Source organism: Panthera pardus, unplaced genomic scaffold (genome assembly GCF_024362965.1).
Source record: "Panthera pardus isolate Hobbes unplaced genomic scaffold, ASM2436296v1 HiC_scaffold_15, whole genome shotgun sequence".
Taxonomy (NCBI): domain Eukaryota; kingdom Metazoa; phylum Chordata; class Mammalia; order Carnivora; family Felidae; genus Panthera; species Panthera pardus.
The window spans coordinates 48,815,868-48,829,095 of NW_026526710.1; the positions used below are offsets into that span (position 1 = coordinate 48,815,868).

At 41.4% G+C, this 13,228-nt stretch overlaps 1 protein-coding gene across 1 annotated transcript in view; it reads right to left on the reverse strand.

Annotated features, from left to right (window-relative positions):
- Positions 1 to 12,554, reverse strand: part of KLHL14 (kelch like family member 14) — a 102,929-nt gene extending 90,375 nt beyond the window's left edge. Inside the window, exon 1 of the mRNA XM_019465450.2 lies at positions 11,470 to 12,554. Within this exon, the coding sequence (XP_019320995.1) occupies positions 11,470 to 12,419 (950 nt within the window). The 5' untranslated portion in view covers positions 12,420 to 12,554. The remainder of the gene's footprint in view (positions 1 to 11,469) is intronic.
- Positions 12,555 to 13,228: the final 674 nt, after the last annotated feature.

Consider the following 13,228-nt stretch of genomic DNA (forward strand, 5'->3'; position numbering starts at 1 on the left):
GTGAAAAGAGGCTCAACATTGTTAGCCATTAGGGAGATGCAGACCACAGTGAGCTAGAACTTCACAGCCACAAGGACAGCTATGGTCAAGAAGATGACAACAAGCATTGGTGAGGATGTGGAGAAATTGGAAGCTTTACACACCGTTGGTGAGAATGCAAAGTGGCACGGCTGCTTTGGAAAACAACCTGACAGCTCCCCAAAAGGTGAAACATTTGTTCCTTGTTTTCTAAATAGCATATGAGCACTTCCACTCCCCAGTATACATATATATATACACATCCACAAGAAATGGAAACATAGGTCCATACACAAACTTGTAGATAAATTGCCCATAGCAGCATTATTAATAACAGCAAAAAGTGGAAACAACTCAAATGCCCACCAACTGATGGGTGAATAAAATGTGTTATAACCATACAATGAAATACTATTCAGCCATAAAAAGGAATGGAGTACTATTACGTGCTTCAATGTGGATGAACTTTGAAAACATTTTGCTACATGAAAGAAGCTGGTCGAAAAGACCACATATTGTGTGATTCCACTTATTGGAAGTGTCCAGAAAAGCAATACTATGGATCTCCGGAGCCAAGAAAGTGGATTGATGGTTGTCTAGGGCTGAGGGGAGCAGGAGAGAGATGGGAACTGATTGCTAACAGATATAGGGTCTTTTGGAGGGGGGTGATAAATGTTCTAAAATTAATTATGGTGATGGCTGCACAACTCCAAAACTACTGGGTTTTACACTTCAAATGAACAGATTGTATGCTATGTAAATTACATCTCAAGAAAGCCATTCGACATGAATCCACCATGGTTTTTCTAATGTTTCCAATTGCTGACATGGATGGATGACGAGGACAGAACAGACTCCAAGCCTGGCCTAAGCTCTGTAGTTCACTCGAAGGTGGATAAAACGGACATTTTAGCAGAAACCTTATCACTATCAGAGCAACACTTGGGATTCATGCCATGAGAATCCAGCTCTAGAAAGAACATATCGTATGGAATTAGGAGTCCTAACAAGTAAACAGAAGAGCAAATTAGATATAAATAGAACTACTCTTGTGAAAATAAAATCTATCAATTATTAAGTGTTCATAGCCAGGAACTATGTTTAGTGTTGTACCTACATTCTTCCAACATTCAGAATTGCCCAGATGAAGTGGGTATTAGTGTGTAAACTTTATAGGTAAGCAATCTGAAAACAAGTAAATTACCTAAAGAAAGCCAGCTTATAAGTGGTCCAGGTAGGATCTGACCCACGTCTATGTGACTTTTGGGTCTTAATTGCTATGCCATAGAACTGTTTAAGATATTTGCATTATAACATAGCCATTTCATTGGTACCTCCTCTTATGCCATACTCTCTCCCTTATTCATATATGTGTATTTCCTAGCTTTACTTTCTAGTCCCTACCTACAAATGTCATTTTGGAGTGAACACTCAGGAAAACCTTCAAATAGGGAGATTACAGGGATTGCCACTGACAGTCGCGGTGTAGTTGTCATAGTTACCAATCCACCCAATTGGTCTTTGCTACGAGGCACACACTTCTGCCTCTATATAATACACCAATATTGGCTGGGTTCCATCACGGTATCACTGAACCCTGTTAATGCATACGAAGTAGAAAGTGCTGAGGTTCTAGTGTGCATAGTAAAGCATTAAAGTTTTTCCTTCAAAGTTTCCCTCTTGGACTCACAGGTATTACATTCTCTCTTCTAATCCCTTCCATTTGCCCAGGACGTTCTGGTGTGGTTGGTCTTGAGAGGTGCTGAAAATCAGGGCCACACAGCGGTCTGCTGCTTTGTTCTAAGCGGGATTTACAAACACGGTTATTTTCTTTTGGTGAAAAACTGATTCTCCCAACCCAGTAATTCCTCACTCAGAGCCAGACTGTGAGTTGTTGACTGAGCTGCATCCACTCCCACATACAAAATAGAACTTCCGCTGCTAAAAACACATGTCCAAAATCTCTGTACAGAAAAACTTAAAGCTGCCAGCCAGCAATACGCACTCTGGCTGTGGATACGCACACAGACACGTACACACATCCATCTATCCGCATTTTTCCACAATGCTTTTACATTTGCAAGGACTCTTTCTTCTCTAATATTGGTGCTGTCTCTCTTCCTCCTCCTCTCCATTTCACCGGCCTCGCCTGTCTTCAGAGGCACCTGAAGGCACATAAGGCAGGGAAGTGAAACCGACTGTAATTCTTCAGTTCACTTCTCTGCAGCCTCCAGTGAGCCAGTCTCCATACGGTGGCCCAGCTGAGCTCTGAGGAAGTTCAGAGTCCCTGCGCAGGTGCAATTTACCAACCGCTCACAGGCGCGCTGGGAGCCCAGGACCTGACATATGCATGTGAGGGGCTCAGGGACAGCAGAAAACGAAGCCTCCAAGCTTGACTTTATGAGATTAAAAAGAAAGCGGACTCTCCTCTATGAATGGAAGAAACCAAAGGCTTTTATACCTAAAAAGGCCATCATTTTCCCTTTGAAGAATTATATATAAATTACTGAGAGTAATCAGAAAGTCTAACCTTCCCACTTCCTTCTGATGCCCTTGTGTTCACCTTCGGGTTCCCTCTACTTCATTCTTCTGGTCTTAAGAGTCTCTGACTAATTCTGTGCTCCAGTGAAATCACAGATATGTTTGAGAGGTTTCTTGACAGGCAAAAATGTATTCGAGTAAATTTTGCTTAATGTATCTTTTAAAATTAGTAAGTTAATTTTAAAGAGCATTTTCTGTTTATGTATAACACACATATGTGTGTTACATGTATGCACATATACACATATGTATATATACACACATATCTATATATATCTATATATATCTATATATCTATGTTTTTGTTTGTTTGTTTGTTTGTTTGTTTTCCTTCATTGTTTCAGCCTATCTTCACCAAAACCCTGGCAGGTAGAACTATAATTATTAACCCATTTTACTGATGTGGGGTTCAGCTAAAGTGGAGCTAGGACACATATTTAGGTTTATGACTTCAAAGGCAGTGTTTCCACCATATTATCGCTTATTGTCTCAGTTCAAATTAACAACAACAACAACAAAAAAAAAAAACCATGCTGATTTTTTCCACTGTGGAATTCAGCCATGTACTTGATAATCCTTGACAGGTCCTTCCTCTATGATTTGGACAATACTTCCCACATAACCCCTAGCCACACCCACTTTCTTTCTGTCTCTGGAAGGTACCAAACTTTTCTCTGCCTGGTGCTCACGTGTGTTCTCTTCTCCCAGCACGTTCTTTCCCTGGGAGGCACACCTTGCCTTCCTCCAGACCCATCACTCTGGATATCTTATCTTTCAAGGCTCATCTTAAACTTCTTTGTAGAGAAAGTCTTCTGTGGCCACCCCGATGAGGTTATAGCACTTGGTTATGTTGTCCCACTACATGGCAGTTGGCTACTCTATAGCATGTATTACCGGTATGACTGATTTATGTAATTCTTTATTCATTTTCCTTACACTGTAAACTACACAGAGTCAGCGATATGCCAATACCTACTTGGGGGATAGTCCACATCAGAACTTCTTGTTGGTGGTTTATTGCAACGCGTGATCCCAAGTTCCCACTGTCGGGGTGGGTTGGTCATAGGCATGGGTTTAGAAAAGCTGCCCAAGGTTGTGAAGGTCCCCTCGCTTCTCAGGTCTCCTGCCAGTTCCAATCATACTGAATTAAGATGATTTTCCAAAGAATGCGCTATATTTTCATCTCCTCCTTTGGCATAACAGATTGTCCCCTTTGAACTCTGACACTTCTGAAACTACTGCATTAACTAGCACAAGAACACAGAGGTTTTTGTTTTTAAGTAGGCTCCATGCCCAATGTGGGGCTTGAACTCATGACCCTGAGATCAAGAGTTGGATGCTCTACCAACTGAACCACTCATGCACCCAAAGAACACAGAGTTTTTAATAAAATGTCTTGATTAACTCAGATTACAAATATATGATTACTGAACTGAACTGAATCATAGGAGTGAAATACCACGATTGACCTTTTTTTCTTGGGGAAACATTCTTTTTTTGTTTCTTTTAAGGACTGACTTTTTTCTTTTCAATGGAACACCATCTATAACCTTGTAAACTATATAAGTTGGGTATGTAGTGACTTAAATGCTTCTAAATTTGTACTTCTTTGTCCAAAAAATATTGAACACTTACTTACTCTCCAAGCTCTAGAATTTCCTTGCCCATCTTTCTATACTGCTAGTCCTCTTTTTCTTTCTTTTTCAGATGCTTTATCTTTTAATAGTTTCTTTGATTTCCCATATTGCCTTATATTTTCCTTGCTGCTTCTTTTTCTTCTTTTTCACTTCCCTAGGATTTATTTTCTCTCTTTGCATCATAAATATTCACAACTTTCATTTCCCCACTATTGTAGGCTTTCTATACTACCTTTCTGCCTTAATTCTGATGTTGCAAATAGTCCTAACCCTATTTTCATTAATATTATTTGTGACTAGATAGACTGTTTTAATATTCACAGTGAAACAGACATATTCACTGGTTCATCTGTGTTACAACTGAGAGTCCTTCTTCTGGTTAAACTCATTCTCCTGCCTATATCATAATAGTGTTTCTTTTTTTAAAGAAATCATCATTAGTAATTCATGCATCATGAATTATCTTGGAAGTTAATGGAAAGGACATAACAATGAATATATTTTCTGAAATTCTAAGTGAATGACAGAAGGTATAAACATTTATGGCATAACAATTGTTAAAATGGTTTTCTTGAAACAAAATATAAACAGAATAAATTTCCAATTAGAGTAATCTTATTTTATGTTATTAGAATATACAGGCTTTTTTTTTTTATAATTCTGGCTTCTACCTGTTGTATTCATCACCTATAAGTATCACCAGTGTGAATAGCTCTCTATTGTCCTCACAGAAACAAAGCGATACCACTCTAGTACTCAGTGCACAGAAACCTAGAGGAAAAAACCTCTTGGTTCTAATTCAAGCACCTAGGCTTTGTTTTAGTTTGTTCCATTTTCACAGTTATTTTTCATAGTTAAATTTAAAGTTCTTATATTTATTGATTTATTTAAAATATATTGGCTCATTGTATTTTTAGTACGTTCGTTTCATAGTGATAAATCCCAGCAACCCCATTACATAGCTTTTTAATCTCAGAACTGATAATTAGGTATGGTAGACCAATGGTAAAGGATTTCGGCTTTCCAATATATTCCTCTCACTCCTTTTCATTGTTTGGGTGGGTTGAAGAAGCATTAGGAAGTTGTAACTTTTAATCTCTTCTGTGGTGTGATAAAACAAAGCTATGGAAGGCTTGGATTAGAGTTTGCTTTCTGTCCAAGCCATATTTATAATATACACTCATAACAAGGGAGTATTCTTCAGATGATGATGACCGACTTCCAACTCAACCCTATCTAGATAATTAGACAAAATTATCTAGCCTCAATTCTGAGCCTCAATTTTCTAATAGCTAAAAAGATGAAAAGAATGTTACAAGGACTAGAAAGAATGTAAGTAATATGTCAAACTCATGGTACGTACTCAATAATGATAGCTACTATCACTGTTGGTAAACAGCAGTGTGTGTGTGTGTGTGTGTGTGTGTGTGTGTGTGTCTAATAATCTTCAAAACAACCTTCATTTTTAGTTCAGCATCGGCTTTGTCAATTCACACTTAACTGAACCAAATCCTAAGTGTTCACTTCAATTATATTTAAGGCCAATATCAATTCCAATTGAACTCATTTCTAGATCAAGGTCAGGCGCTTGATCTACTGAGGGAGACAGACACATGAACCAAACCTACAAACCTACAACAGTGCTTCTTCAGAGGTTAGTCATTTTCGAGAAGGCAGGGAGGTTCTATAGACATACTCAATCCAGTAAATTCACTCCAAAGTCAAGAGTCCTGACACCACTTACCATTTGATCAAAGCAGCTGGAGATCTGGGATGGCACTTAGAGAAATAATTGTTCATGTACTCATTTATGTGCCTTGATTAGCCTGCTGGATATGCGCACGTCAATCTGAACAATGTGTTAAATGTATCTAATTTCCTACTGGAAATCATTTAACTATCATATAAATGATATTTAAACCTCTTCTGAATAATGACTATATTAGTTGGTTCTATATATAATATGCTTGATAAAATGAGCAGCTCATTCACTTTTTAAATTAATTACTATTTACCTTCTTAAGATTGCTACTTAAATTCTTAAGTTTTATTATGGAAAATTGAAACTAATTTGGCATTGGTAGAATTATTGAGACTTGTGTTCTTTCCAAGCAGAGAAAGAAAGATCAGTTGGATTCTTTCCACTAGGAGAAGGACAAAATTTTGTGTCCATTTTGGTCACTGATGTATCCCAGGTGCCTAAGACAGAGGTTTCTAACTATGACTCACAGAGCAAATCCAGCCTGCCTCCTGTTTCTAAATAGCCTCCCCTCCACTCCCCCTGCCCGCCAAATGGTTTTTACATTTTTAAATGGTGGGGAAAATATTTTAAAAAGAAGAATATTTCTTAAGATGTGAAAATGATATGAAATTTCAGTGCCCACAAGTGACATTCTAATGTAACACAGCAATGCCCATTCATTTACATATTGTCGTTGGCTGTTTTGTGCTACAAGGGAAGAGTGGAGTAGCTTCAACAAAGATCGTGTGACTTCCAAAGCCAAAAATAATTACTGTTTGGTCTTTTACAGAAAAAAAAAATTCTGACCCCAGAACTAGAACAGCATCTTTCTTTAATTTTTTAAAAAGTCAGATATATTAATACTTAACCCTCACATGTTTCTTTCCACAAGGAAAGTCTTGAGTCTATGTATAACTCTAAGAATGATCACTAGATCATATCCTTGCATGGAGAGGCTCATAGCAAGAAGCAGAACACTGTGGATGAGAACAGTGCCATAGTGCCAGGGCTCAGACTTTGGCTCCATCACTTACCAGCTGTGCAAGCCTGGGCAAAACGCTTCACTTCTCTGTGTCTCAGTTTATCCATCTATAGAATGAGGTTAATTATGGTACCCATCCCTTAGGGCTGTTTTGAGCATTAAATAAGTTCATGTTTGTAAAAGGCTTAGAACGTCCTCGGGTATGAAGTGGCTGTTGTAAATAAAGGAACTTTTTTTTTTTTTCTTACTGTACTTTTAAGTTAAGAAAATAGAGATACTTAGAAATTAGCTAAGGTAATGAGTGAACCTCAACATGTTCATAAATATGGAATAAATACAAGTATGAATTAAAATTTAAACATGTCCACTTTTTGTTAGTAAATCCTCTAAGCCAATACAACACATTAATATCTACTCTAATTGCCTTTTGATTGTAGGATATAACTATTTGGCTCCCATACCTGTGGTATAATTTTGTAATCAATGGTCCTGTTTCACATAATAAACAAATTGTGTTCTGAATGGTTGAGTAACTTCTGATACAAAAATCTAACTACCTAACAACTTCTAATTCGAGGGCATCAAATTGATATAAAAGGAAGTAACAATTTAGAGAATACATGGATAAAAGATTAGTTTGCTTTGCTCAGGTTGTTTTTCAAGCCTTATGAGGAGACCCAATCGAAAATATTGTCCTACATTTAAAGAGACACTTTTTAAGCACCAAAGCCAGGAATCAAAACTGTGTATTAGGAAAGCTAATGGCTTTTTAATCATTACAAGTCATTTTAGCCAATAGATAATTGTCCTTCTGATGTTTAAATAGATTTTCAAATTAATTTATGTGAAATCTTTAAATAGACTTTTTTAGAGAGTGAAATCTTTATAAGGGAGGCTTCTGTCTTCTATAAAATATAATCTCCGAAAAAGCACACTTCAGTACAGGACTGTAAAAGGGACTGTAATAGCTGATGGTTAAATGTTTTACAAAATATGGTTATTTTCACTAATGCTTTTCTATGACAGGTGTTTTCCTGTAGGTTCAATAGGCTTTTGTTATGTGCGTTAGTAATGTAGATTGAGGAACACACTGGTGAAGTGGGACACTGAAGCTTTCTTATTTTATAATCTTAATTCTTTCAACTTTCAATGAGCATTTACTTATACATTGTGTGAGATGCAATGAAAATGTGAACAGGAAGGTAATGAATGCAGTCCAAATTGACTTATTTGAACGACTACTAAATTATGCATTCAATTTTTAAAAATACAAGGAAAAAAGAAACTTTGGGGATTACTTAAGCTAAACTTAGACTATATGTCTTCTGATATTTACTTTTTAATGCCTTAAACATTGCATATTATGTCACTTATTAAATTAAATTTTCATGCTTTAGAAGCTTTCAATAATGACTTTCCCAGAAACTTTTTCAAGAACTTATTTCTTAAGTTTTATATTTCTTGAAAAAAAAAAAACAAAAGGAAAACAAGAAATAAGACTTCAAATGTCTTAAGTTTTGTCTACCCAAGTCCTTTTCTCTTAAATTAGTTATGCATATATTTGCATATCAGATAATAAGTCTCTTATTTTTAATTTATCATTCTCAAGGCTTAATTTGCTAAGATAAAATACAAATTTGAGCATAAATGGCATATTTGGAAAGACTAAGCAACTAAAACAAAGATTAAACATTAATTTGGGTATTTATAAGGTCTGTAGGCTTGGGTTGCTTTATTTTTCTAGATGTAATAAAAATTCAAAATTACTTAATAATCTTTAAAAGTAGTAAAAATATTGTTATTACACTAATAGCCTTACTTTCTATAGAGAAAACGTATTCTTAAACAAGTAAATTCTTTGTGAAGTCATTCTATTTCCTTATATTTTGTACTTTTTCTAACAGAGGAGTCAATTTTAATTTTTCAACTCCTTGCCTAAATTTGAGGATTTCTTTCATATTTAGACCTTAACAAATTTAGGTGGATAAAAAGTAATAAATATTGTGCATCTCTAGTCAATTGTTTTCAATAAGAGTGATGCATTTGCAAAAGCAATTGTTCAACACATTTATCCTTCTGTTAAACTACATGTAAGTCTAAGAGAACATTTTTATATTATGCTGACGCTATAATAGATGGGCCAATGTGATACTATTGGTCGCAACTTACAGCATCTTTGCCTACATTAAAGTTAAGATCCTGATGGGTAGTCTTACATTCTTTCTGCGCATTAAAATTAGAATAATGTAATTAATCCCGAAAAATTAAAATGCCACAGTTATCAATAATGGAACAAAATCGAAATTGTATTACTTTGAGATCATCAATAGGCTCACATGAACTGTTTTCTTCTCTGCGTCTTCCGCTTTTAAAGAAAAATACAGTTTTTCTTCCTACCGCAGAAGTATCAGATTCTTGCAGCATCCATGACACTTGTAAGCATTTAGTGGTCAGACGCCACTACATATCCTTCAAATGATATGGCCCAGTGAAGCTGGAAGGTGTCGTCACGGAGCCGGGAAGCCTGCTATCTTAGCCACCCGCCAGGGCAGAGCCAGCAGGCCCCAGCTGGTTACTGAAGCCAGGCTAAGGTGGAAAATGGATTTTGCATTTTGACAGTCAACTGTCCTAACACTGGACCCTGGAAGATACTTATTAGACAGAAGTGCATCAAGGGCTTGAGAAATTCTTTATGAGATCAGATCTGTAATGCTCCCATCCTCCAATCATTCTTAAAACAAGTTAAGTCTTGATCTTATTATCCCTCTGGATTTTACATGCTTTTAAAAATATGAACAAATACATGTTCAGGACTATAGCTGTGTTGTCTGTGAATTCTTTGAATATGTATAATATATGCTAAATTAAGTATACTTGTAGGTCATTTAGAAGTGATAAAAGTTAAGATTACAGAATATTAATCAGCAGTGCCCATTGGTGTGGTGACATCTGCCCATCACATTAAGTTTTGATCTTTAGACGAATGAAGAACTCTTACAAAATAAAAATACATTTCATGTTCTTGTCCATACTTAGACTCCTGTGCTCACTATTCAAGTACCCAAGGGTTTGGGTTCTTGCTTGTGTTATTGTCCTACTGTCATTTCTTGACACATTTCATTAACTCATCTCTCACAAATACTAGAAAATCAACTTAGAAGGTTTCTAAGTCCAAGGTTTCCCATACCCCTGTGGGCCTCACCTGAACCCCAGTGCTGTCTAAACTGTCTTCCTTCTCTTAAAACGTTTCTAGACGTTTTAGAAACATCCTGACTAAAAATAAATATTTAATTCCATAAAACTGCACATAGTGACCCCCCCCCCCCTTTAGATATCCTTCGGAATGAGAAAATGCCATGATGGATTTTTAAACCATGTAACACTTTGCTGGATTAGGCTGGGGTAGCCTGACATCTGAAATCATGATATTTTATCATGAGAAACTGAGACGATACTGCTTCTCTTTTCTAAAAAGAGAAAGAAACCCTCTGCTAGGGCTCACTAAAAGGGGTTTTAAAATTGGAGCCAACGAAACACCACGACTGTCAATGCCTACAGTTAAAACAAACCAACAGACAACTCAGCAACATTTTAAGCAGGCGTTATTTCTCTCTCCCCTTTGATGTGAAGCCCTGTTTACAGCACACACAGACACACTGCAAAGAGCAACAACAAGTCCCCAACTTCTTTGTGACTTCAGAGCAGGCACGAGGACCTAACTGGAGCCAGATGACAGCCAGTTTTCAGCTGTTTCCCAGTTTTCAGCTGTTTCCCCTTAGAGATGGGAGCTACAAGGCATGATTCACTCTGACACCCTGCAACCTCTTGCTTTGCTCTCCTTTAAAAGTGAAAAGGAAGGGCTTTCCACAAGATAGAAAAGTTTGCCTGGATAGGTGATGCCAGAATTTCCAATAGTGACCCTAATAGACAAAACCCTTGGGAGCTCTAACTTCCAAAGGGAGCAGACCTCAGTCACTAAACAACAACAACAACAACAACAACAACAACAACAACAACAACAACAGCAAACCTTGAGTGTCTGACAGAAAGAATGAAAGCTCTCCTCATGGAGCATCCCCAGGGCGCTCGTGCTCACCCAAGGCAGGGAAGAGGCAGAGTGGGCTGGGGACTTGTCATTGCAGGATCCTTTTCCTTAAGCAAGCTCATTTTGAGATTTGGAGGGAGGATTGGTTAGAGAGGGTTGCAAAGCTGCACTTCTAACTGCCCCGGCCTGTGGCCCCACCTGCCTGTCAATTTCAGTCCACAAGTCCCGCATTTCTTGCTCTGGGGATGTTGAGAGAACACAGGCTTTCTAGCGCTCAGGGATGCTCTCAGGCCAGTTCCCTGCTGACCTTTAATGGACTCAGAAATCAACTTTCCCCACAGTCTAAATTGTTTGTTTGCGTTTGTTTTCAGCTTGCCGGAGCCTCCCACACAGCCCACCCCTCTCCCCCTCCCCTCTGCCCCCTCCCCTCCCTCCGGCCTTTCGTGCTCACCAACTCCCCCCCACCCCCCACCCGCCCCCCGTCCTCCTCTTTGTTGTCTCCTACCTGCTGGCCAGGCTCTGCCTGCAGTGCTGCCTGAAGGGCATCAGGTGGTAGTTCATGGCGTCCAGCAGCAGCTTCTGGCAGACCGGGTCGGTGCGCATGAAATCCACTGACTGGACCCGCTCCACCAGCTCCGGGGCCGGGATGAGCGCGAAGCGGAGGCGCTTCATGAGGTCGGGCGCGTACTGCATGCGGGTCTCGCGGTCGTGCTCCAGCCACAGCACGGACATCTGGAAGAGCGCCAGCTCCGACTCCACGGGGGGCGGCAGCGAGTCCAGCAGGGCGCGCATCTCCTCGAAGTTGAGCAGCAGCACATCCTCCACCAGGTACTTGTTGGCCAGCTTCTTGGTCTCCTCCAGGCCGTGCAGCGCGGCGATCTTGCACACCTGCTTGTAGTTCTGCACCGAGATCTGGTCGTTGAGGAACTGCACGCAGAGCTTGGTGACCTGGGGGATGTGCAAGATCTTGCTGACCGACAGCACCTCCTCCACCGTGTCCAGGGAGAGGGTCACGTTGGCCGTGTAGAGGTACTCGAGCACCAGGCGCAGCCCGATGGACGAGCAGCCCTGCAGCACCAGGTTGTTGATGGCCCGGGGACTGGTCAGCAGCTTGTCGTCGGGGGAGGAGGAAGGAGTCCCGGGCTCCTCCTGCGGCGGCGGCGGCTGCTGCTGTGGCGGCTGCTGCTGCGGCTGCTGCTGCTGCTGGTCCTTGGGGGCCCCCAGGCCGTCCTGGCCGCCGACCCCTCCCCCGAGAGGGGGGTGGCTGGAGAAGAGCGATCGGAAGTACTGCGAGCAGGAGGCCAGCACGGCCTTGTGGCAGTGGAACTGCTGGCCCTGGGCCGTCAGGGTCACGTCGCAAAACAGCTGCTTCCTCCACAGCAGGTTGAGGCCGTGCAGCAGGTTGTCGCTGTGGCTGGGGTCGAAGGTGGAGGTCCTGTCCCCGGATCTGGACATGGCGAGCTGACTCGGCGCACCTGGCTTTAAACCCTCCTCCAACCTGGCACACAGGGGTGGGGGATGGGAGGGAGGGGAGAAGGGTAGTGGAGGGGGTGGGGTGTGGTCAGGGTGGGGAAGGGTGTGGAGGGGAGGGGAGGGTGAAGAACAACAATCAGTGCTCAGCTCGGCTCCTGCCCGGCGCGCCCCAGGACCCAGACCCTAGGAGTAAGGTCGGAAGGCAAGGAATCCGTGAGCGCCACCAAATGGGCCCTGTCTGGGGTCGGGGCGCGGGTTCAGCTCCCTGCTACTCCTCTCGCCACCGCCCACACACTTCGTCCCTCACTTTCCTAAAACCACCCCGGCTCGGCTCTTGGCAGCGACAGCGGTGGCAGCAGCGACGGCAAAGTGGCGGCGGAGGCCGAGACACCTCGTGGGCTTGTGTCCATGCCGGGCCTGAGGAAGGGAGAGGCCGGGGAGTGGGGACCCGGGGGTTCCCCGAGAGCGCAGAGGCGACCGTCGGCGGAGGTTCCAGGTCAACTTGTGCCTGCAGCTTTGCTCTTCGCAGTTGGTCCAGTTTGGGGGGGGGGGGGGGGAGCGAAGGGGACCCGATAAGCGTGCGGGTGGGCGATTCTCAGCCCTCCGAAAGCTGGGAACCCCTTCGATTATCCGTGCTGCCCCGAGAAACTCCTAGGCTAACAGTGTGAGGTAGCAGATAAAGCCCTTTCTTCTCCCGGGAAAGTGCAGCGGAGCGCGGTGAGGACCAGCTCAGTGGACTCGGCAGAGGCGGGAGCTGTCCTTATCAATTCTAGCTCATTTCCCTCACCCCG